At 36.4% G+C, this 26,848-nt stretch overlaps 1 protein-coding gene across 2 annotated transcripts in view; it reads left to right on the top strand.

Annotated features, from left to right (window-relative positions):
* LOC122561102 (RNA/RNP complex-1-interacting phosphatase-like) overlaps positions 1–26,848 on the top strand; it is a 51,967-nt gene that overhangs the window by 10,103 nt on the left and 15,016 nt on the right. For both annotated transcript variants that reach the window (XM_043712512.1, XM_043712513.1), the window contains 4 exons: positions 16,425–16,500; positions 18,618–18,749; positions 18,836–18,959; positions 22,219–22,279. In XM_043712512.1, the coding sequence (XP_043568447.1) occupies positions 16,425–16,500; positions 18,618–18,749; positions 18,836–18,959; positions 22,219–22,279 (393 nt within the window). The remainder of the gene's footprint in view (positions 1–16,424; positions 16,501–18,617; positions 18,750–18,835; positions 18,960–22,218; positions 22,280–26,848) is intronic.

Genomic DNA, 26,848 nt, shown 5'->3' with positions numbered 1-26,848 from the left:
CTCCACTTCAAATTTTGATGTCCTCTGCAAACTTATTAACTATACTTCCTATGTTCGCACCCAAATCATTTACGTAAATGACAAAAAGTAGTGGGTTCAGCACATTTAAGTATTCTTTAAAATGAAGGAAAAATTAGGAGACAAGTTAGCTGTCACTGCATTTCTATTTAAAGATTTGCACCGCATGAATGTCCCTGTAATTATTGCAAAAATCTTCAGATTTTGTAACATTGGCACTCAGGGCTCCAGTGTTCAGATTTTTATAATGGCCAGCTTTTTGATTCCATCAAATCTTTTATCTATTCTCTCCATTAACTAGTCAGTCATTTCTGGTGAACTGTTCTAACAGCTGCTACCTGATGACCTAGCTTCTCCTAAGTATGCACCCAAGGAAGTGTAATGGTCCCTTGGTGATCATTTGTAGAAGTTCATGGAGTCAGAAGTGTGAAATTGCACCAAAAAGTGCCACAAGCAATTTGATGTGATGCTCATGCGTGAAGAGGATTGCTTTCAGTTTTTGAGCACTACCTGTAATGTATTATTTTGGACTGAATTTGCACAGAAAAGATCCAGAAGATGATCATTTAATTCTCTAAATATCCATCACATTAAAAGATCCTGTGATGTTACATCTATCATGTGGTTCAAGTCCTGTAATAATAAACTGTTAGATAGCTGTGGCCTAAATAATCAGAGCATTCTTACTTCCAAGTTCAAAGAAGCTGAATATCTCACTGGATCACAACATAGGTATCAGGTCCGTTGCCTCCAAATAAACAGCATTCATGTGCTGAACTGCTGAGATTCACAGTACCTTAATCTAATTCGTGTATGAGATTTGGGTATTTATCCCTTTCAAAGGTGACATTTTGTGTTGACCTGATGAGGTAAAGGTAAAAGGCTATAGGAAAAGTTTCACACTAAGGGAAAAATTCAGGACTACATAACAAAACCTTATTAGTTGGCAAATATTTGGGGGAAAATCTTCTAGTTAGAGTAGTAAACATAAAACACTGAAATGTAAGACCCTGATAACAAAGTTGAGGATTGTTTGTAGGTGAATGAATTAGTTTAGTGAATGACTGACCTTGTCTAAAAATACCTTGTGATCCTAAGGTAGATTTTGTCTGCAAACATTATTATCTAAATTTTTAATCAACTTTCCTCAAATCATGTTGATGTACTGGAGCACTCTGCTTTCTTGGAATTTTACCAACACTAGAATCTAACCTTGGAAAATGTATCAGCCTGAAAAATGACTTTTTTTTTAAAGAAAGTGTTGGGTAAGTGTATGTCATTAATTTTAATTTCAGGACATTAAGGAATAGGAAGGGAAACATTTCTTGGTGTCTAATGCAGCTTATTAAACAAAAATGGCAAGTTAGTGGTAATGAGCAGTCGAGTCAACTATGTGTGGGCACAGATTTATTTATTTTAGGCAATAATGGAATGAGCACAGAATCTTGTTATTCTGTTAGCACCTTTCCAGATCAACTATAACAGGAGTTTGATTTGAAACGTAAAGTTGGCTGAATAGTCTAGAAACAGCAACTGCAGATATTTTTACTGTGAAAATAAGGGTAACAAAGATCTGTGTGGTAAGGGGGCTGACCTAAATTAATTGAAGAATATTTAGCAAAAGCAAAAACAACAGCTAATTTTAATCTGAAACAAAAACCTCCAGGGGGGTATGTGCTTGCAGCATCTTATGGAGGGAGAAATTGTTAATTTTTCAAATCAACTTAACTTTGAAGACTTGTAGTTCAGGTTGTAAGTTTGCTTGCTGATCTGGAAGATTTGTTCTCACCGTGCTAAGCAACATCAGTGAGCCTCCGTTGAGGTGCTGATGCACTGTCCTGCTTTCTATTTGTGGTGGGTGATATCCCTTCCAGTTCTCTTTGACCGTTTGGTAAATGGGGTCCAAATCGATGTTTGGAGTTCGGGTTTGAATGCTAGGCCTCTAGGAATTTCCCATGCGCATCATTGTTTAGCCTGTCCCAGGATGGGTGTATTATCCCAGTCAAACTGGTGTCCTTTGTCCGTGTGTAAGGATGCTAGTTAGTTAGTCGTGGCTAGTTGGTGCTCATGTATTCTGGTGGCTAGTTTCCTGTCAATCTGTCCGATTTTTGTAATGTTTGTTGCAGTCCTTGCAGGGTATCTTGTATATGACGTTCGTTCTGCTAAATTTAACTTGCTGGAAGGAGGTTTTTGTTTCTCTGCATTTGCTGTCAATTTTAACGTCCCTGGAACGTTTTGTACTCCCAGCCAATTCATGATTGATTGTTGCATGTAAATGGATATAAACTGAAGAATAATGAAATTGTGTTAATATTACTTGAGAAATTCAGGACGCATAGAATGTCTTGGCAGGAAGGGGAATGAAACTGGAGGTGAGGGCTGAAAGGTTGAAAAATTTGTAATAAAAATTGTGCTTTAGTTTTAGTATTTTAGAAAAATGATTAGAATTAGCTGAAAGTATGGCTAACTTTTTTGTGCTAAAATGAGAATGTAGGATTACTTCAGCTCAGTGGTTATGCTAATCTGTCAGAAGACATTTGGGACTTGGCATGTAATCTGGCATGATACTGTAGTGTTGCCCTGTAGATCTGAACTCTGGCATTGGCTTTTCATCTCTGGGAAGGGGGAGCTTTATAACTAAACTTGCTGAATTATATAGTAAGTCTAAGTAATATGCACGGGAGCATGATGTCACAAAGAGACATGGATAGACTATGAACCAGAATTGACGGACGGAGTTAAACATGAGGAAGTGAGGTTATCAGCAAAGGAATTTTTTTAAAAGTCTCATAGGCAAAGAACTTTAGGAAAGCACCATTGTATCTAGATGCATGTACTGAAATAACTTTAAGCAGGTGAACAGTTGCTAAAACTACTTTAAAAGCCCAAAGGGGTATTGGTCTATTTTACAACTGTAGAAAAACAGTAAACAATGTTCCAGTTGTGCAGAGTTTTAGTTGCAGTCAGTATTGCATTTGGTTTTGGAGGCCACACCTCGGAAAGGATATAATGGCTTTGGAGGGCGTGCACTGTCAAATCAGCATTGCCATAACAGTTTAAAAAGAAGGATCAAGGATAGTTGCGTGCAACAGGGCATGCATTTCCTTGAGCAAACATGAGTGATCTAATTGTTTAGGATGATTTGAAAGAAATTATTCCTGCTGGTGTTCAGAACAAGAAAACAGCATTTGAAGGAAAATTTTAAATATTGAATTATCTTCACAACCGATACTAAACCATTTTGAACATGCTTCTCTCCCAAAACTGAGGACAGATCAATTGAAAAGTTTGCACCTGAAACAGATCTCTGTACAAGACTATTAGTAAAGAATGATTACAGCATGAAATGAAGCCATTTGGTTTATGTCCATGCTCGCTGTCTGAAACAAAAACTTAGTTCTACTTACCTTACATTTTTCCCGTGGCCGGACAAATTTCTTTGCTTCAGATAACTTTGAATTGAGAACATTGAAAACAATCTGCTTCCACCACACTAGGCAGAACACTTTCAGATCAAAAATATTTATTTCACTTAATTCTAAAAGTGACATCTGATTTTCAATCATTCTGGCAATGGGACTAATTTGCTATCTTAAATTACCATGATTTGGGAACTTCTATCAAATTTCCTTTTAATATTCGCATTAAGGAACAAATCTGTTCCAATGCCTCCCCATCCTTCCTAAAGAGTTGTGCCCTGCTTTTAGGTGCAGTATTTTAGTTCAAGCTGAACTGGAAATTTTATACAGACTCATCATTTTTCTTTAAATCAAAATCTTTGCCTTTTTTCTTTCCCAAAATAAAAGCCTAGGATCCATAATGCTTGATTAATCCTTTGCCCAGCCCTATCTCGTCTAGTGATTTGTGTATACATACATGTATTATTCTCTCTGCTGTTTGTACCAACATGAATAACTTCTAATTTTTCTGCTTTAAATTGGACAAGTTGGGCAAATCAAATGATTCCACCAACTTATCATATTGTTTTAAGGGAAATGGAATGCACTTGGTTATGTAGACCAAATGTACATTTCAGCCACTACCTGATGCAGTGGCTGAGCAAATGATCTTTAGCTTTTCCTGTTGGTTATGCTGTCTTTTGCATAAGCTGTTGAACAAAGGCCCTGGCAGAAATAAGAGATGCCATGATATTAAAAGCACAAAGGAAGGTTGGTCATGGTTTTTAACTCCTCAAGCAAATTTTACCAGCGACTCTGAATACTAATCCTTGCCTCTGTTTAAAAAGTGAGCAAAAGACAATCGAGCAATAACATAGTCTGAAAAATCAAGGTGAAACTGGCAAGACCTTGGCAGGAGGTTGAGTTTAATGTTTGAAATATTCATTGGCATTTTTAAAAGTCATTTGGATATCTAGTGAAAACAAGCTGTGGCTTGTGAACTTTGAGAAGAGTAAGGTATCTGATACAAAGCTTGTTACAAAAATTAGAAGGAAAGGGAACATGTCTGCCAGTCAGCTTTTCTACTGAAGTAATGATGGTTATGGATAGAATTGGAAATGGTATCTTAAGGGTTTATAAATTAATGTCTGTCTGTGCATATCAATTTTGAGCACGTTTTGTGGATTGAAAGACATCTAACAGGACTGAAAGCTTGGAGAATATAAAGTAACAACCAAATGTGTAGAATAATTCTAGATATATTTGGGAGCTCTATTTAAAAGGAGGACACCTTTTTTGGGTGTTACCTGAATTGAAGGGTATATGAAATGCTATACTTTCAGAAAGTGTGGATAGTTGACCAGATATTTGGGTTTTATTTATGAGCCAATTTCATATTGCAAAGTTAAAATGATGGATTTGTGAAGTATCTTTTTAAATAAAGAAATTTTCTCCACTCAAGTGTAGAAGAATATGAAACTTATCACTTGATTGGTTAAAGCAAATAAAATAGGTGCATTTAAGGGGAAACTAGACACTCAGGATAGGGAATAGGTAGCCATGTGGAAGTTTTAGATGAAACCAGGGTGGAGTATATAGACTGGTGCAGACTTGTTGAGTTGAATGGCCTGTTTCTGTTCCATATTTTTCTGTTTTGAAATGTTAGATTTTATAAGTCAATTAAACTTAAAGTTTCCTAAGATGGAGTGAAAATGTGACCTACAAAACTGGAACAAGCCATTGTGATGTTTACTATTGACTGGGAGTAAGTCAAAACTACTTTCAAATAAGAATACAAGAATGCAAAGGAGGCATCAGACATTGCTGTTTTTTTAATTCTTCAGAGTCCGGCTGAGGGTTTTGTGAAAGAAATTTCTTCTGTGCCACACCTTTAGCTTAATTGCTAATCAAAGGGATGAGAGAACTGGACATGGGTTTTAGGAAATTAGTATTGTGAAGAATTAGACCACAGAATTGCTATTGGTAAGCTTGCAACTAATTCTGTTTGATTATGGGTTAAGTGAAGAAAACTTTGCTATACACCATTCACTGTTACTTGAAACAGAGATCCTGTAGGCAGGGCAGAGGTTTGAATGTGCTCTGCAGAGATGTTGGCTTGTGACTAGAACAATGTTATATATAAACATTTGGTTTTGAAAAGTTGATAGGAATTCTTTCTGTAGTTTATTTTAAACATTAACAGTACACATAGTCAATTTGTTATAGTAAAAAGTTGGAAGGTGAAGCTTTGTATAATCCTCTCAGTAAGTCAGTGAAATTCAAGTTTTTGAAATGCTAGTCTTAACAGAAATTGGAACAAATGTGACTTCAGTTCTAAGATCAAAATAGATTTTTAGAAAAGAATTTGCAGCTAGGATTAAATATCTCTGCATGATCTTCAGTGTTACACCATAAGTAGATTGACCCAAAGTTATCACACATTGAGGAAAACTGCTAAATGTGACACACAAGCAAAATACTACAGTTAAATCAAATAAAAACAACATATTCAGATTACGCAATGTTAATGTTTTGACTGTATGCTCTTCCGTCAACATTACTGGATGATACTTTAAATCGGTGGTTTCTGACTAAACTTTTTAAATTCTGAACCAAAGCATTTGATATTCAGTTTCTAAGAACAAATTTCCATAGTTGTTATTGGAAATACTTGGCAGGTCTGCACCTGTGGACAGAGAATCAAAACTATTATATCAAATTGTGCTCTTCAGGCTTCTGCGCTCACAACTCCAAATTGATTCTGATTATTTGCTGACAGAAGCTGATAATTGAGTATTTCAAGCATTCTCTGTTCTTAAATTTCTAGTGGTGTCAGAATCTTGTTTGCTATTTCCTGCTTTGGGGGAGAAAACTCTGAATTTGTTCTTCCATTTTTGTTTGAACATTGGCATAGAACATGCCCTTACTTTGCATCATTGTTTGCAACAAGTATACTAATATTAAAAATACTAATGCTCATTTCTTTAATTCATTGACCTTTGTAGTCCATGTTACTTCATTATTGCAATGCAGGTTTAACAAAATTAGTGCTATGTTGAAATTGGATATCTGAAAACTTTCTTTGGTTAAGGAAAAGCTTTAAACATTCCACATTTAAAGCATTTCTCATACATTTCCATCCAAATCTGAGCATTGGGTTAATATTAAATAACTAGTGTCCATGTCTATGTTCTTAGCTTGGTAGCACAATGGAGATTCCAGTGTTCCAGAACACTTAAATACAAGTTTTCAGACAGTTTTGAGTTTCTTCAATATCCTATTCTCTTTTTGAATTTTTTAAAAATTTTATCATTGTTTCTCTTAAATTGCTATCTGATGTGATCTAATTGATTTTTTTGCTTCTAATTTGTTCAGTACCTCTTTTCTGTAAAGGTTGAAGTAACTACGCATGATTTGGGGGTGCCAGCTTTGAACTTGTTAGAGTGGAAACCAATTTTATAAACTTTGTAATTGAAAGCTTTCTCCAGTAGTAATTTAGGTGAAGTTCTGTAAGAAACAGTAAACTTTCTTATCTTAATTGTTCTTGTTTAACATTTGTTATCCTTTTTAAAATGCAATTTTGACTCTAATGTAAATTACAATTTGAGCCTAGATCAATTCACTAATGTTTAATGGTTCATATTCTAGCTTTTTTCCTGCAGTGTCTTGGCTTATCTTAGTTCCTTTGACAACCATCAGCATTAGAACAGGATAGAAATGCTGAACTGATATTTGGTGAATAAAGAATTGTAATATTCTGGGTATACATAAAATTAAAATCACAACTGTGGCTATTATGAAGTAGTTAAAAAAAATATTTAAACAGTTTAAATACAGTTAATTCAATTTTCCTTTTTAGTGTGTACATAAACAGCTTTCTAAAATGCTGCCTAACGCATTGTTGGTAGCATCAAAAAGTACTGATCATAGTTTCCAATTTGGGTAAATCTTTCCTTTCTGATAAGCTTAAAACAAACCATGAGTGTGCCACTTGAGTTCAAACTGTAAACAAAATGACAACTTAGACCCGTCAATCCACAGCTTATGTCTGTTTAGCCATGAAACATTCTGTATGTTATAATGTATACGTAAATCTTTGAGGCTTTCTACTTGCTGTGTTGCTATGTCAATTTGCTTTCTCCCCTCAATTGATTCTAGGAGTTTAAATACTGTTTCAATTATCAGAATTGGTATTTTCTGTCAGGATTGCTTTGCTTCCCTGACTCTTTAGTTTTAAGGAGATTGAAGTTGCATGTTCCGTTAATAGAAGCATGCAGCTGACAGAAAATTTGATACTATTTTGAATAAAAAGTTGTAGTTAAAGTGTTTTAAAAGATGAAAACATTTAATGAATGTTGCATAGCAGAAGAACTGATGACCATTTATAAAAATGGAAATGAAGAACCCGAAGAGAATTGGTGCATTGAAACCTGTTACTGTAATGGAAGTTGCATTGACCACTGAAACCACAAGCAAAATTTAAAGGCAAATAAGTCTCCCTTCATTGAGAGAATGAACATATATCAAATGTACTTGTGTATCATGCAATCCTTGATGTACATTTGTAAATATAAGTCACACTGAAATTTGTTTTTAGGTCCTGTTTTAAATTTGCTCTGAACATGCAATGAATCTCAATTTGGAAAAAAATAAAGATCTACCACAACCTTAAAGTCTTTGTTACTGTATGTAAATGACTATATTCCACAGGATGATTGATCATATTAAATAATTTCAACATTGTTGCCCATACTTGGTAGTGGGGAAACTGAACGAAAGATCTTAAATGGGTCATTGGAGCTGAGCCTGAAGAAATCGACATGCACATAGGTTTTAAAGCAAAATGCTTTTGCCTGAAGACATGCAAAAATGTAATTTTTTTTGTATATAGTTACTACTATTGTACTACTTGTGTACAGTTCCAATGATAACCAGCCAGTGTAGCATCTGGTTACCTCTGAATAGATGCTTTTCAGAAGATGGGACTTTCCAGGAATGTCAGTTTGTTTTTGAGGGAGTTTTAACATTTTTGAGCAGAAATTCTAGAAGCTTGTTTCCACTCTGGCTTGGGAGTGAGATCAGCTAACATCACAGATGAAATATTCTACTTTGAGGTGTAGCAAATGGAAAATTCCAATGTACAATATCACTTAAAATTCATCTTGTATATACAAGCATTTTATTTTTTAAAAAACCCTGTATTCAGTGTGTTGAAGTGTAAAATGACCTGACTTAGATGTAGCTTGAATAACCTTTTAACCAAGCTGCACACATTGCATCCTTAGTCTTTTCCTGTTGAAGGTGCTGATGCTTTACAGGGCGCCTGGTCTGTTTCATGAGTTGTGCAACTCCAGTGTATCATTTGCTTAGTCTAGCTTGAATCACAAAGGACTTTAAGGATAACGTTAGACAAGGCAAATAGACTGCCAGTCATTACAAACCTTAATTGGTCCATCAGAAGTACAATATTTTAATGAGAGTAGCCTACAATGAATTCCTTTTCAAAATAAAGGAATTACATTTCTTGTATTAAAACTGTTAACAGAACGACTTTGAGGACTCAAGTGATTTTACATTTCATGGTCTTGGAGGGAAGAGATTAGCAGTACTGCTAATTAGCCAGTAATTTCCCAAAATTCTTTAGAATAACAAGTTTGTGATCAACTGGCTGTACACCTACCATATAAAGCCTGTGAAACAAATACTAGTGAAACTAAAAACTCCAAAGGGCTGCTTGAATTTAATTAGGTTATTCTAGAAAATTGTGAACATAAAGGAAAATGCATTGAATGTGATGTTAGAATCTGTGGAAAACAATCAGTAAAACAGCACAAGGTTTGAGAAGTTGAACATTTAGGCAATTGATGATGGAAGTATAAAAGGAATGAATGGAGAACAGAAAATTGGAATAAATAGTTTTTTTGGTTGTATGCAAGATGATCAGTATTGATATTTATTCTGTTTGAATAAGTTGCTTGAATATTGGTAGGGGGTTTATAATTGCTGAGTGCCAAATTAAGGATAATGACAAGGAAGACAGGAGAAAGACCACCCTGCTTAAGGAAATATGCAAATATGTGACCAGTGTACTTAATGGATAATTTTAGATCTTTCTATATTGTCTACTTTCTTCAATAGAAGTATACTTCAGATTGCACAAACCATAGTTATGCACTCACTGATTCAAAGTCATATTGTCTGTACCATAATTTAAACCAAGTCTTACCATCCCTTTGCCTACTGACAATGCCCCAGTTTTTGAAAATGCTGTTTTAAAAACTCCAGCCCTGAAACTTGCCCAAGAGCTTGATACTGCTCCAGTTCTGGCCTTTAGTGGATCAGCATTTTTCAATACTGTACCTTTATGATGCATAAGCCTCCACTCTGGACGATCTTCATAAATTTCTTTTAATCCTTTTGCTGCTCCTCTCCATAGTTCCTTGATAGTGAGTTTTGAGAAGATTTGTAGCTTAGGTTGAGGTTCTAGATGTAGGTCTGCTCACTGAGCAAATCTACATCCGTAGATCTTTGACTTAGTCAAGTTGTGTAATGCAACATGCATAAAGATTTTTTTTATTAAATGAAGTTTATTAGTGCACAAATGTTTCAAAGGATTTGTAGGTGGAAAAGCAAGTGGAGTTTTGTTTAAACATTGGAAAGTTTACACTCCAAAACAAAGGCATACATTTGCACAAAATTTTACAGTATTTAATGATTTGTTTAATTGACTGGAATAATGCAGAGATGAAAAAGTACGGTAGATGTGGACAAATCAGGACTGTAATTGAAACATGTTTCACTGGAGAATCAGTAATGAAAGCTCAAATTTTGCATTACGGTACTAAAATGTGAAGAACAATATTTTACTAAACTTTTGGCTTTTTTTTGTTAAAATTCATGATACCAGCTATGCCAGCTATACCCATAAAGTCTGAGTACTGTGGGTTCAAGTCCCACTGCAAGGTAATGCTGCCCTGTCAGACTGACCTCTTTTGGATGAGGCCTTAAATGTGAGCCAGTTCTGCTCCCTTTTGGATGCAAAACATCCGATGCTACCATTTAGGGGTAGGTGTTATCTCCACTGCTCTGGTCAAAATCCCTCCAACATCATGGCAGATGATTTAATTGTTATTGCATTTCCTTTGTGGCATTATGTTGCATGCAAATTAGCTATCATGTTTCTTGCATTGCAATCAGTTACAATGCACGAACATTAGTGTTTTGAGACATTTGGTGCTGAAAGGAGCTATATAAAGGCAATTGTTACCTCTTGTTCTTTAGCCATGGAGATGTTGATGGTGTAATGAATCTCCATGCACTCTGGCTGAATGCACTTCCCCCTACCTAAATGTTCCTAAGGCTAACAGTCATTCGTCTGCCTGATCTGTAATAAGTTAATAACCATATCAGGAAATTAATCCAGGATCTTCAGAACTAAGTGGTTCAAGTAATGAAAAATGCGCTGCCTGTTTTTGGAAACATCATTTCTTTACAGTGAACCATTAGCCGTGTTTCATGAGAATCAGTGGTCATATTTTTAAAACCATAACACATTTAGAATATCATTTGAAACAACACATTTGAATGCAATTGCCAGTAACATTTAATCGGTGAGCATCTTCAGTAACGTTTGTGGCCTGATTTAAATTTTCTACCCAAGGATGTTTCAAATGTTAACGTCAAAAAACAATGATTCAAATAAAGTTCAATTGGTTTGATGCAGTACATGCAATATCTATGTTCACTTACAGAATGGACTTCAACACCGTGCACAAATCCTCTTGAAAGTAAACAGTTTAGTTTACTTTCATAAAGGTAGTAGTAATAATAATTGTTTTTAGAAATGTAATGATAATAGCTGTCATCCCAGTTAAGTGGATATTCTGGAGCATTCCAAGTCTCATTCATTCAAAGCAGTTGCTGCAGGTTTCACAATTTATGCTTTTTTTTTCTATTCACATTGGCAGCATGTAAAATGTATTTATAGTGCTGATTGCTGTCAATGATAGCTAATAGATAACAGATTTTAGATTATTTTAGACCCAGAGATAAGTGGAACTACAATCATAATTCTCAACTCTGCTTCTCAAAACTGGTCTAACAAGTTAATTTTATAACTATCAATCAGGCAAAGTGAGATTCTACCAAACACACCGCAACTTATTTTGTGGCATTTACTGATTAGCTGTTTGAGGTTCTTGAGGAAGTGAGGTGACTATTTCTAAGCTGTTAGGTTACGATAGATACAATCTACACAGGGCACCTTTTTAGAGAATTTCTTGCAAGTTTTTTTCCCCAAAACTGGTTCATTTGGCAAATGAACCGTAAGTATGTTGAATTGCAAAGTCAACAGTTTTGAAGTTTATAAAATTGATGAATTACTGGTCTAGTAGGAAATTCTAATGCTTTAACAAAACTATTAGTCCATATCGAAACATTTCTATTTTAAATCTAAAACTTATATCCATAGCACTTAAGAGTAGTAAAACGACATGCTGACATTCCAATGAATAGAAGCAGTAGTTGAAGTGTCAATATGGTCAGGACTCTGTAAGAAATATGAACCAAATAACCAAATTAAGAAGTGGATGTGCAGAATAGTACCAGAAATTGTGATGTTAGTAGGTTATGTAAAAGTTCTTTCATGAAAGGCAGCTTAATTTCATGACCTGTTTGTCTGGTGCCCAGAAGAATTAATTGAGAAATTATTATTTTACCTGGTTCAGTTAAAACGTTTTTGTGATCACTTTCTACCTGCACCAGAGTTACGACAAGATTTGGAGCAGATGAAATTGGTTGTTAGCAAATTATGTAGCTGTGCAAGATAGTTGCAAATATGTAGCTGTTTGTCTTTTGAGCTTTGGGTTTTCAAAATGGAAATAAAAGGATGAAAATGATTCTTCTAGTTGAAACAAATATTAATTTAAAAATCATATATTTGGTATACCAAGACCCAGATGTTAGCGTATGCTACCCAAAAAAAATAGTCTCTACTGCATTGTTTTCTATCCCTTCTTATGAACAATGTAAGCAGGTTCCTGGTGTAAAGCTGACTGGCTCTTTAAAGCGTTAACACGAGATTGAAGACATCAAGAATGTCAAATGTTGTTCTTGATCCACATCCAAGATCAGTTTAACATAATCTCTCTTCTGTCCTAAAGAATATTGATCCAAAAACATCAAACTGACCTTTGGTTTGGGCAGAAGTCCTAAATCTTTACCTCCGAGATTCTTTATTTTAATTTGGAAGTCAGAAAAAGTGAGAATGTTAGCACCCTCAGGAGAACCGAACTTTACAAGAAAAGAGGGTGAGAGTTTTGACCCACTATTATTGCTGCCCCAATAATGTAGTTATTCCCACATAAGATGGGTCAGTTACACCAATTTGAACATTACCAATATACAACTTTTTTCTCCTTGCTGATGCAAAAGGCTCTGGTACATAGAAGGGTGGCCTTGTTTCACTCGAGGTAGGGAATCGAGAAATTCATGTATGCACTTTCTTATTTTCATTAAGCAAGCAAGGCTGGCAAATATTTGTGAACAAAGAATAATTATTTAACACGTTTTCCCAAAAAAAATGTTTTTTTTTTAGCTGAAGGGCAGGGAGCAGAATTCTAGCATTCCAATTGCTCAGTCTAGAGGGCATTGTGTTGCACAAGGTCCAACTTGCTGTACTTCCACCAAGAGAAATATTTAAAATATTTAAATTGGGGCAAGAGCTGTTGTCACATTCAAAAATTTATAGCGTGTTATTTCATTGTTTAAAAAGTTTCGAAGAGGAGTTAGAAGCAAGGAAGCATTAAGGCTTTTCTATTTACCTTATGCCTAGATTGCTAAACAAATGGATCAAAAGAGACAATCCTGTAGGCTTTAGTTTTGCTGAAATGATTTGTGATCAATTTTTTAAAAAAACTCAACAACATTTTTGGGACCTGTTTATGAAATGAACATTATTGAAGTGCATAGGATATTCTACCTTGTGGAGGGACACAAAAATATGAGCAAAACTTCGCAATCTGTTATGACGAGAAGAGTATTGACTTCAGATTTTTATACTGTATCTGTTGTGTCCTTTGTTATGGCACCCATGAGAAATGTTATCATCCCTCTTTGGAAGAATGATTTGTGAAACTCCATTCTGAAGTTTGGAAACTTGGAGTTCAGTAACCTAGCAGAGTTGTTACAGAGGTTGGGAATTCTATATGCATCATAATTGATCAATTTAGCAAGTGATGAAACAAGTGATGTTCAGTTTATCTTTGGCTTTTGTTTTTTTAATAATAAAAACTAGAAACCGAACTACAATTTCTAGTAGATTTTGTATGCAGTACTTGGTGAAAGCCTACCTGTCTGGTACTAAACCATGAAAATACACAATTCTAACAAGTTCTTCGAACGTGAGCCTTATTATTGAACATAAATATTTATAAATTTATATCCTGAATGTGGTAGTACTTGTTTACTTTTGTACTTGTCCAGTATTTCACGCCTGTGTCTGTTTTCTGAAAATGTATGCACTTATTTCAATCCAACGTTCTTTTCCCTATATCCTTTTAAGCTCAATTGTTTCAAGTATTTATCCTTTTTTAAAAAGTATTTGTTCTAAATGCTTTTCATTTCTCTCTGATCTCGCATTTCATGTTCTAATAACAACATGAATGTTCTCATTCTTTTAATTATCTTAGATTTATGCACAATGTAAATATAGCTTTCTTACCCAACACCCATATGATCAAAAATTTGAGCTTTATATTTCTTGTTTCATCTCATGGAACTAAGTATGTTGCAGCTCAGTAAATCATTCCTAGCTCTGTTCTTGGTCTTTCTGGCCAACAATTTTTGTAAGGTTCTTCATCCAAAAAATTGTATGACCTAAAAATCATTCATCATAACAGATCCCTGATGGAATTAATCTTTATTGGCATCCCATAGAAAATTGACAGATGTGATCAGTATCAAATACTTTTTATGTAATGATCTTTGCACTTGCATTAAATAATTTGTCATAGTATCTCTTTCTGCAATTCAAAATGGTCTTCACATGGTTTATGGTAGCTTTATCGTAGCTTACAAGCTGATATCGCTTCATACGTTTATTGCTTTTTCTTAAATTAAAACTAATAATCACAATGTGGAGGCATAAACTTGTATATGTTTTAAGCATCTGAGAAGCCGTGTTGGAATAAAACCTTGTAAAGAAAGATCTATATGCATCATAATTGGTCAGTTTAGCAGTACAATGAAAGAAGTGAGGTTCAGTTTATCTTTGGAACGGTACGTTCCAATTTTCTCTAATACAGTATCTCCTTCAGTTAAATTAGTTCAGAATCTGATAACCCCTGTTGTCTAACATGTTCCAGATCCTAAAATGTTTTACCCATTTGGTGTTGAGTCCCTCTGTATTTTGCACCTTATTTCATCGTCTATTGTGCATTGTTTGAACATAATGGAATTAAAATCTATTTCATAATTTATTTTGCATGATATTCTTTCTTATGATTGACAAACACCTTAAGCATATGTTTCTATTATGAATATTTAGAACACCATGAACACTTTTTTTTTAAATCAAAGCCAATATTAAACACTTTGCTATAAATATTAAATGAACACACAACTGATGTTTTTAGCATAAAGATTAGTTTGTGGTTCAAATAAATTGTAACAATTTGTCACAAGTGTAGCAGTAATATTTTGAAACCACTCCATGACCTTGACGATCCTATCTCTACAAGCTCCAACCTTTAGATTAGATTACTTAGTGTGGAAACAGGCCCTTTGGCCCAACAAGTCCACACCAACCCGCCAAAGTGCACCCACCCAGACCATTCCCTGACACCTAACACTACGGGCAATTTAGCATGGCCAATTCACCTAACCTGCGCATTTTTGGACTGTGGGAGGAAACCCACGCAGACACTGGGAGAATGTGCAAACTCCACAGTCAGTCGCCTGAGGCAGGAATTGAACCCGGGTCTCTGGCACTGTGAGGCAGCAGTGCTAACCACTGTGCCACCGTGCTGCCCATTTTTGTTTTTTTTTTGCTCCTTTGTGAAGTATCCTAGTTCTGACTTTTTTTTGTTTTATTCTCCTTTGTATTCCTCTCACAGTCCACCCCTCACTCTTGCACCTTGCTGCTTTCGCTCCACCCTTGGTGAAAGAACCTCATTCCATATTTCTCCAAATCCACTTAGCCTTTGTGGCCCTTCTTAAGATGGATCTTGGATCTTGTAGCCAGACTTTCCGATTGTCATCAATTATGATGTGCTAGGAGAAGTTTATATTAAAGCTATATACAGAGATCAACAATGGGGTACAAAATATAGCTTTGCTTCAAACAGCCTTCAAAAAGGTGAATATACAAAAAGAAAATACTGAAGATCCTGGAAATTTAATATGAAAACAGGCTGTTGGAAATAGCAAGTTTGCAAGATTTGTGGGAAGAAGCATGTAACATGTCAGTTTAATGGATCCTTCATCAGAACTGATAAATAATCCTTGAACTGAAAGGTTATCTTTTTTACATCGATGCTACCTGACCTGCTGAGTACTTCCAGCATTTTCTGCTTTTATTTGAAATGAAGGCACCTCTGTTTTTAAATTGGGGTTTAGTTTGTAATTTACTCACAGCAAAATGTGATATTCTGGTCTGACTACAAAAAATACTTGGCCCATAATTTGTCTTCAATTTATCTATTGTAATTTTCATTTAGGGGAACTAAATTAAAATGTTTGAGGGATATACAGCTAATGTTACATGTTTTGAGCTGGACTTGTGTATCATCCCAATCCCCCACAATTCAAATTATACAGTCCAAATACTATGTGCTATTTACATCACAATCTATTTTCACATTGCTATTGCACTGAGTTCAGCTTAAACTACATATTTCAGTTGGCTTAAATAACCTTTAACATTTGTTAAATGTAGTTTCTATCAGTTGTACACATGCCAAGCAAGATATCATTATAACTTTGGTATTATTACCTATCTGTTTAAACTAGGTGGCGAGGCATTATACCAGTTGGGAAACGCATACCAAGAACTAGATTTGTTGCTTTCAAGGTTCCTTTGAAAGGGGTAAGAATGTGGTTTTTTTTTGTATTTTAAGCACTTAACTCATTATTTTACTTAAGTCATATTTTTTTCTTCCCTCCAAACAGAATTCATTCTACCTAATTGGTCCCAGAATATTATGATGTATCAATTCTGTAACTTGACATCCAGAATAAATTTCCACTCCGGTTTGCTCTTAATTATGAGCAAAACGGTGGAAGGTATCATCAGTGGCGTAATTAAGTGGCTGTTACTCAATGACATTTAGCAATAGGCTTCTCTCTGTTACTCAGTTTGGCTTTTGCTAGACACATTCAGTTCCCAATCTCATTGCAACCTTGGTTCAATCAATGACAGAACTTAACTTTTATGAGGGCCATCAGTAACAAGGCCACATATGACAGTGTGACATCGAGGAGTCCTTGCAAATCTGGATTTACTTGGGATCAAGGAACACACCTTGAAGGTACCTGGTGGGAGTGGTACCTAGCACAAAGGAAGATTTGTGATTGTTAAAAGTAAATTGTTCTAACCACAGGACTTCACTGCGAGAGTTACTTGGACCAAAACGTTTTAGCAGTTTCATCAATGAATGTCCCTCCATCATAAAGCTAGAGGTAGAGCTCGTCACTGTGCAATGTTCAATACCATTTGCAGCATCTCAGATACTGAAGTAATTCATCTCTAATGCACTAAGATCTGAATAACATCCAGGTTTAGGCTGCAAAATGGTAGGTAATATTTATGCTAAACAAGTTCTGGTAAATGACTATCCTCAACTAGAGAGAATCCAATCTCCCTTTAATATTCAATGGTATTACTGACCCTGAATCACTCACTATCAACATTCTGGAGATTTTCATTGACGCAAAACTGAAATGATCTGGCCATATAAATACTGGTGCTGCAAAAGCAGTTCAGAAGTTTGCAATTCTGCAGCAAATAACGCAGCTCATAATTCCTCAAACTGTCCATAATCTACAAATCAGGAGCATGATGGAGCAGAGTCTCAGACATAAACTTATGTCATCTGTAACATTGGAATCTGGGTGTGGAAGAATCCCCGACCTCATGAGTATGTGTCTTTAAAAACATCATGACAATGAGACTTTATCTAACACATTCCACTTGCTTGGATTACTGTGCCTCCAACAGCACCCAAGAAACTTGACATAACCTAGGACAAAGCAACCTACATGATTGGCACTCCATCTAACAACTTGAGATTTTAATCCCTCATCCACCAATACATACTTGCAGTGCTGTGTATTGTCTGCAAGATGTGCTGCAAAACTGACCAAACTCCTGAGACAGCACCTTTCCAGCCTGTGACCATTACCACTTAGAAGGACAAAGATAGTATATACATACAAACGTCATCGGCTGTAAGCTACTTCTGAGTCAAAGAACATCCTAGCTTGAACTTGATTTTCCCATCTCTGCCACTGGGTCAAAGTTCTGGAGTTCCCGTCTTTAACAGCGCTGTTGGTATCTACACAACATGGATTTCAGTGGTTCACGAAGGCCACTCACCACCACCACGTCGAGGATAATTGGGACTGGGCAGTAAATGATTTAATCAGCTGCACCCTATTTCATGAGTAGTTTGTTTTTAAAGTCTTGTAGAATGTCATAAACTCTGGTTCACTAATGTCTTTTGGAAGAGAAATCTGCTGCCCTTTTGTCATCTGGCCTACATGTGACTCCAGAACCACAGCATGGTTGATTTCTGAAATAACTTTGTTCTTTCAAGCTACTACACAAGTATATATTTTCTGTTTCAGATGATTTTTATTTTGTGCTAATAATACTGAATTTCTTGGTCATATTTTAATAAAAAATCTCTGATCCAAGAACCATTTTTATTTCTGTATTTATTAATAATATTTTCTTATCCATTCATCTGGACTTACTATCTTGTTCAGCTGAGTTTTTTTTTTTGTTGTCGTTTCCCTTTTTTTAAAAATAGATGAAGCCTACTTATTACGCTTCTTGTTTGCTAATCCGTCTTCTACTTGGTTTGCCTCCCTGCCCCCTTCACTTTCCAGACTCTGTCCCTCCTTCAATGTTGACGAATATACATTTAGTTCTCAATGAGTCAAAACTTAATTACGGACATTAGTTACATTTTCTCTTTGCAGGCTATAAGCCAAAGGCTCACAGCTAATCAGAAGTTTTCTCCAAAAGACCTAATAGCCAAAATCAAAGAACAGAATGAGGAACTTGGATTAATTATTGACTTGACGTACACAACTCGCTACTACACTGAGAAGGTATGAAATAAACTGAATGAAGCATAATTATGGCCTTCAGTGAAATTGGTCAGTTTACATGACTAAGTATTTTTGACTGTTTATAGGATTTACCCAAAAGTGTACAATATCAAAAACTCTATACTGTTGGACATGAAGTGCCAGATGACGCTACCATTCTGCAGTTTAAACGGAGAGTCAGAAAGTTCTTGTGGGAAAATGTGGATAATGGTAAGCACTCAGTTATTGTCATCAACTTGAGTGCCATTTAAATGGTATGGTCCTTTAATGTCTGAAGGAAAATACTGAACTACTATATTAGAAGTATTGGAAATAATTTTAACTTGGAGAAACCATTGAGGGGATTATGTTTGGTACAAATGTAAATACATTAAGGAGCCTACTCTAACCCTCTGAAAATAGGTTTGTGTGTAACCAAGGTGGGTTGCTTGTTAACATAAAAACAAAGAACTTTGGATGCTGTAAATCAGAAACAAAAAGAAATTGCAGTTACACCTGTTGCTTGTTCAATATGTTGCACCTCTAGAGGTTTAATCTAAAAGTAGCAATAGTGCTACACATTTTATTGGGATTCACAAATCCAGTGAAGTGTAAAGAAAAACCACTCTGCATATATACTGTGAACAGATCCTTCCCCTAAACAGTAGCATAGATTTCCTCAGCACTGCGGAAGGGTCACTGGACCCAGGAATTACAGTTTGCCCCTGCATTAGCTGTTGTATTGTTACTTCACTTTCAATGGAGAACTTCCATCATCCCAAAAGTCCATTGGCTCAACATTGCAAAATGTTTGAATGAGGACTATGTTAACAAGCAAAACACAAATTGCTGGAAAAGCTCAGCAGGTCTGGCAGCATCTGTGGAGAGAAATCAGAGTTAATGTTTTGGATCCAGTGGTTTGCAGATCAGCTTTGATCGTATTGAATAACAGATCAAGCTTAACCAGCTGAATGGTCTACTTTTATTGTGTTCAATCCATCAGTGTGCATTCTCAGTGATATCTTTGTCCAGAGGCAGCACAAATTCCTGACCTCCAGAATTTAAGAGGAAGTTGCTAGAATATGAAATTAATGGGACCTCCAGCCGCAAGTCCCGGTGGTAAAGAAGAGCAGTTGAATGGATTCCTTGCTGGGCAAAGAAAATGCCTCTTTGGGAAGAGAGGGTCAATAGAAAGGGGGAGAAATCAGACAAAAAGGAATTCCTCAGTCTAATGTAACCCAAACAGTCATTTCATACAAATAGTGTACAGAGTTTGTTTATCCTTAATTTCCCATTCAAATTTGTAATAACCTGATGCCAATAGAAAAAAGTATCCTTTCTTTATGATATTTGGGCCATCAGTGTATTCATATCTCATTATATTTTTGGCATTGTTGCCAGGGTTCCATAGCAACCAGACCAAGGTTGAACAGATGTGGAGGAGTTGAAAATGACAGTCTATAATGGAGGATGAAGCTGTTCTAGGATCACTGGAGACTTTGGTATTGTAAGAGGGAATCCAACTTTCTGCCAAATCCAGACAGAGGCTCATTATATTCATTCCCTTGATGCTACAGTGGAAGGAAGCAGTATTCCAGCTCTCACATTTTATTGGCTAATGAGTAGAAAACTGGGGAAGAACAGAAATGCCCAATTGATCTGCTGTTTATGGCATTTGTGGTCTCAACATGAGTGAGCATGTGGTGTTTGTGATGGAACATATGCACAGGAAAGGCTCATCAGGAAATACAATGAAGAGGTACAGTCTGAAGAGAAGGATCTGGTTTCTGTTTCTGGAGCTGGCAAGTTTGTTTAATTGTATCATCCTGGATCCTTCCTTCCAATCAACCATACACAGGATACTGGAGGACTGCCTAGCAAAACTAGTGAGCAATTTAAATATCTTTTTGAGTGACAAAACTCCTACTATCTAAGTTTTTGACGGGCGGGTCACATCATCCAGATCATGAGGAAAGATCGAACTCTTAGGACCATGAAAGGGGCTACCATCAGGAGCTGACTGTTGGAGTCAGTTGACACCAAACTAGAAACTAAATGCTAACAGTGATTTGCATTCTTAAGAGAGACAACTTCCAGTTCTGAAGAAGGGTCACTGGACTTTTCTCCACAGATACTGTTAGATCTGCTAAATCTTTCTGGCAATACTTGTGTTTGTTCCAAATTTATGCACTATCATTTTCCAACTCTGGTTGTAACTGCAAGTTGACGCCATTTTCTTGCTTTTATTGGAGAAAGAGAGAATCATTTTCCCTGTAGGTACAAGTTTTTAAGGATGTAAAACTCAACTTGAACACATTAAATGATGTGCACTTTCCTCGGATGCTGCCTGAACTGCTGTGCTTTTCCAGCACCACTAATCCAGAATCTGGTTTCCAGCATCTGCAGTCATTGTTTTTACCTAGTGCACTTCCACTAGTAAGCTGAATTTCAATCTGAAAACTCGAGCTTTATTTCACTTGATCAGTTAATGTAAGGTTTTGTTTTAAGTAAACGCATGCCAAAAATATGCAATTACAAACTGAGACATTTGGAAACTGAAATAAGTTCCTTTTTGCTTTCTGAATTGTTTGTGGGTGGCACGGTGGCACAGTGTTTAGCACTGCTGCCTCACAGCGTCAGAGACCCGGGTTCAATTCCCGCCTCAGGCGACTGACTGTGTGGAGTTTGCACGTTCTCCCCGTGTCTGCGTGGGTTTCCTCCGGGTGCTCCGGTTTCCTCCCACAGTCCAAAGATGTGCAGGTCAGGTGAATTGGCCATGCTAAATTGCCCGTAGTGTTAGCTAAGGGTAAATGTAGGGGTATGGGTGGGTTGCGCTTCGGCGGGGCGGTGTGGACTTGTTGGGCCGAAGGGCCTGTTTCCACACTAAGTAATCTAATCTAATCTAATTAGAAAGTGTGTGTGGCAGAGCTATGTTGGTCATAAGCTCTGTCTGATTCACAACTATTCTGACTGATCAAATTTATGTGGGAAGCTCAGCAGGAAGTTGGCCTCAGTGCTGCTGTGATTTTAGTGGGAAAGTTAATCACACTCAATCATAGATTTTTTTGTTTGAGATAGATCTTGGTCTCAGCCAACATTATATCTCAATTATGTTTTCCCCTTTGAATCAACCCCTTACTTAATTGTAAAATCTTCATTTTATGCTGATTATCTGGCCTCATGCATGAACGAGTATGTGGGTAGGATACTGAGAAATAAACGTGAAAGTATATTGCAATTAGTCATTGCTTGCAAGTAAAGAAAATTGATATTTGCAGTATAAAGGTTGAAAGTAAACATTACGTCTTTAAGTGCATGAACATTGTCCGGTTGATATAATAATTGTTTTTAGAATGAAGTTTTTTTATACTGCCAAGAATCTTGCAAGCATGTAGCATTTCATGGTAACCATGCATTACTTTTTAAGTCACTATGTTCTTCATATTGGAGATGTTCCAACCTTGACCTAATCTTTCAAATTTATTTTTAGATAAGATCATTGGAGTTCACTGTACTGGTGGAATTAATAGAACTGGATATCTTATCTGTAGGTAAATATTGTTTAAATCTACTTAATTTTCTCCCATGGCATTCAAGCATTCCTGAGATTCTCCAACATGTTGGGTCATATGCAAATATAAGGTGATTATGCTTGCAAGTGTTCATATTTTTATAAATTCAACTCCCGTCTCTGATTAATAGTGCAATTATAGATGATCTGTAAATGAAGAATACTTATTGCATCAAATATACACATTACCGAGGTAGCTTTATTATCTTTTGGAACAACTGTCTCTGCTGACGTTTATATTCCATTTAAGCCTCCTCCAAAATATCTATCATTTGTAATTTCAACTACCCTTTGCCTTTATATGTTTGTCTAGTGCCTCTTTAAATGCAAGTATACTAATCACTTTAATCATCTCCTGTGGCAGCAAGTTTCACATTCTCAATACTAGGTAATGAAGACCTTTTTAAAACTTTGCTCTTGGTTGTATTTTGTCGATAGCCTCTAGTTATATTCTTTCTCGCGAGGGAACATTTGTTTTACATTAATTCCATTAAAACCTTTCAAAATGTTGATGTCTCTCTTGGATCACCCTAAGTCTTCCTCTTCTTTGAAAAGAAACCAAATCTGTCAACTCTTATTATGTAAAACCCAGGCATTTCCGGTATCATTCCTGTTAATCTTTACAGCACACTCTCTTCAATTAAGTTTTTTAAAAATGGTGACCATATGACCTTATGAACACTTAAATTAATAACAAGACTCCCTTGAGCCTACTCCGGTACTTAATATGTTCATGGTTGATTTGATTATTCTACATTCCTGCCCATTCTCAATAACCTTTCATTCCCTTCCTCTTTTTCTCTCTTTCCTTTATTTTCTCCTTTTTTTCTCTCGTGCACTCTCTCACTTGCGCGCTCTCACTCGCACACTCTCTCATGACTCCTGCCTCTGAGGTAAAATTCCTCCTCTGCCTCGAATGGGTGATCCCTTATTTTTAGATGCTAACCCCTAGTTCTAATTTCTCTCATAATCATACTTGCACTGTATTGTCACGTTTCTTATCAGTTGCATAAAAACAAATTAAGTTCAGCACTGCCTTGTAGCATACCTCTTTTTATATCTTTCCAGCAGAAAGTAACCACTTTCTTTGTCTACTGTTCTCTGACAGCTCACCAACCGATGCCATGAACTTTTATCTTTTGCAATAACCTTTGTTGTGACCCCTTATGAAATACCTCTGGAAATCCAAATACAGTATAAGTAACCTGCTTTCCTCTGTCCATGGCCAATATTACTACTTCAGAGAAGTTCAATAAAAATTGATTAATCATGATTTCCATCTGTCTGATTACTGGAATTTTTCCAAGTGCCTTGCTTATAATGGTCAGAACTGTAATACACTAACCAGTGTTTTAGTCCTTTTTATATCCATCTCCAACCTTTATGTTGTTCATTCCGTGCTCTCCTTCCCTGTTTTGTTTGTACTTAAGCTGCTTTGTTTCTTGTAGTTACTTCCCAAATCTTACTAGGTTAAAATCCTTTGCTGCCTCCCTTCTTTACCTATGCTACTAGGATGTAAGTCCCATTATACTTTAAGTGAAACCGACCTTATTGGTACAGCTCCCTGTCTTGGAACTGTTTCCAATTATGTGAAAATGAACCCTACTTTCCCCCACACCAACCATTTCCTTCCCTTGTTAGTTCTCTTGATCTATACGCTCCTACACCAGTTTGCCTGTAGTTAGGGCAGTAATGTAAAGATGTTTATCCTTCAGATTCCTGGTTTTTAACTAAGACGCTCACTCTTGATACTCTTTCAGTAGGACCTCGTTATTCTTCCTATTTATGTTTGTTTAATTTAGCCTTATGACACAGGACCTATCCTGCCCCTTTCTCAAGAACTTCTGCAGCTGCAGAGAACTTCCCTTAACCTGGCAGTGGATAGATGCAACGTATCCTTCAGATTTTCATTCATGGCTCCAGTGGATGCTATCTATCTCTCTGGTTATAGACCCCCTATTATGACCGCATTTCTATTCTGTTGTTTATTTCCCCGGACAATTACCTGTTCCACAGTGCCATTGTCCACATCGTGACTATCCTCCCTGCAGTCTTTCTCCTGATTCTCACAGGTAGCGAGTACATTGTACCTATTAAATACCGGACATCCTTAAACTCCCCTAAATTCCCACCACCCTACCTCAGTCAAATCCTCTTTCCTGAATCTATTTTTCTCCTGCTTTGATATCTGGATAAAATTCCTCTCCCTTCTATCGGTCTCTCAAACTTGCAATCTAGTGATTTTAAACCAGAGAGAGTCAAGATTGAGACATTCCTTGTAGATGTCTGCTTGGGGACAGTCTTGCAATTCACAAACTTCCACATTCTTCAGTCCAGGCACAGTTTCTGCTCTGTGACATCTTAGACTAGCCTTATTCAATTCATTCATTAAAACCTTTGCTCAGCGATTAATGTAGTCCTGGTAAATAGTTTAATGAGTTATAAATTTCTGGTCTTAGTTTAGATACTTCTAATCAACCTGTTCAGCAATGTTGTTATACTCTTCTGGAACTGGTGGGATTTCAACCCAGGCCTTCTGGCTCAGAGATAGGGACACAATAACTCAGCTACATGACTCCTTTCTGATCCTAGTTTAACCTACTCTAATTTAATCAATAACCTATCTGCTTCTTTAACGGTTCCAGGTTTCAGCACTCAAGTCTTCATGTCGTCTTCTCTCTGACCACTCCTTGGTTTGTAAAATAGCAAAATTGAGCATCCTCTGACTCCAAATTCCCTCATTTCCCAAATTAATTCTTCAGTTGCCTAATTATTCTGTCCTTTTAAGTTATTCAATTTACGTCGAGTAAGTCTACCATTTTTTCTCTAACTGGAAATGTCATACAATTTTATTCAGCAACAATTCTATGTAAGGAGAGAGTCATAGTCCTACAGCACGGAAACAGACACATCAAGCCATTTGCCTGTGCCAAGCTTTTGAAAGAGCTATTCGGTTGAACCCATGTTCTTGCACTATCTCTGCAATCCTCTTGCTATTTATCTAATTCCCTTGTGAAAATTATTTCGAATTTGTTTCCAATATTGCACTGCACCGTTATGGTAATGTATTCTAGGACATAACTTGTGTGTTTAAATAACTGCAACAATAACTTAAACTTTAACAGAATAAAACATCTTAAAGACACTTCTCTGGAGCATTTGAAAGCAAATTTAACACATAGCCATATAAAGATACTAGAGCAAATGGCAAAAAAATTGGTCAGAAGTAGGCTTAAATTTAAGGAGATGATGAAGTTAGAGCCTTGACAACTGACGGTGGAATAATTAAAATTGGGGATTCTCAAGACCAAAGTTAGAGGGAGGCAGATATTTTGAAGTATTATGGGGGGGGGGGGGGGAGAAGGTGGGATGAGCGCTGGTCAGGCTGCATTTGGTATATTGTGGCAGTTTTGGGCCCTGTGTCTAAAGAATGATCTGCTGTCATTGGAGGGGGTTCAGGAAAGTTTGCAAAATTGGGATGAAGAGCTTGTCATATGAGGAGTGATTTGAGGACTCTGGATCTGCAATCAATGGAGTTTAGTAGGATAATAGGGATTTGATTGAAACTTATAGAATATTGAGAGGCCTGAATTGAGTTGATATGGAGGAAATGTCTCCACTAGTAGGAGAGGAAGGGTTGATCCTTTAGAACTGAGATGAGGAACTTGTTAAACCACAGAATATTGAATATATGGAATTCATTGCCCAGAGTCTGTGGAGGCCAATTCATTGACCGACCGACCCACCCACCCCTGAGATAGATTGATAGGTTTTTGATTAATAAGGGGATCAATGGCAAAGACTGGAGAATGAGGTTGAGAAACATAGCGGCCGTGATCAAATGTTAGAGCAGACTCAATTGGCTGAATGGCCTAACTCTCTCATATCATATGCTGTTATAATCTGGGGCTTGACCAGTGATTTTTAAGGGTTTGGCAAAATATCTTCATTTTGTCACCCATTCTATTTAGAAAATCAAGGATCCCAGATGCATTATTTAACAGCCTTTTTAGCTTGCCCTGCTACCTTGAAGATTTGTATACATTCACCTCTGTGTTTGTGCCTTCTTTAGTAGTTCTAAAGTGAGCTTAATTACCTCTCTTCATTCTTCCCATTCATAAAAAGCATCACTCTCTGCTGGTGTTAAATTTCACCTGCCATGTGTCTAGCCATTTTATCAGTCTATCTTCCTGTCCTCCTCATTGTTTGCAATTTGAGTTTTGTTTAGCTGGACACTATGAAGTTCTGCCCACCTTCACAAATCCAGATAATTTAAATGCATCAAAAAGAGCAGATCCACTATCGCCCCTTGAGGAGCCCTGAAGCACATTTTGCTCTTGTCTTCTTATTTACTGCTACTCTATTTTCTGCCTTATAACCATTTGTTTTTATTCAAGCTTCCAGTATTCTTTTGATTCTATTGTGTGATACTTAATCAAATGCCTTTGGAAATTCTTAAGTATTTTTTGGGTGAGGATTGGATTTTCTGCAAAAGTTGAAAATACTGTGCATGTAAGGAAATTGCATAAAGTTAAAGCACATGTTATTT

This window comes from Chiloscyllium plagiosum, chromosome 22, assembly GCF_004010195.1.
Source record: "Chiloscyllium plagiosum isolate BGI_BamShark_2017 chromosome 22, ASM401019v2, whole genome shotgun sequence".
NCBI lineage: Eukaryota > Metazoa > Chordata > Chondrichthyes > Orectolobiformes > Hemiscylliidae > Chiloscyllium > Chiloscyllium plagiosum.
The sequence above is the reverse complement of the archived record's forward strand: the minus strand, read 5'-3'. Positions and strand labels throughout refer to the sequence as shown.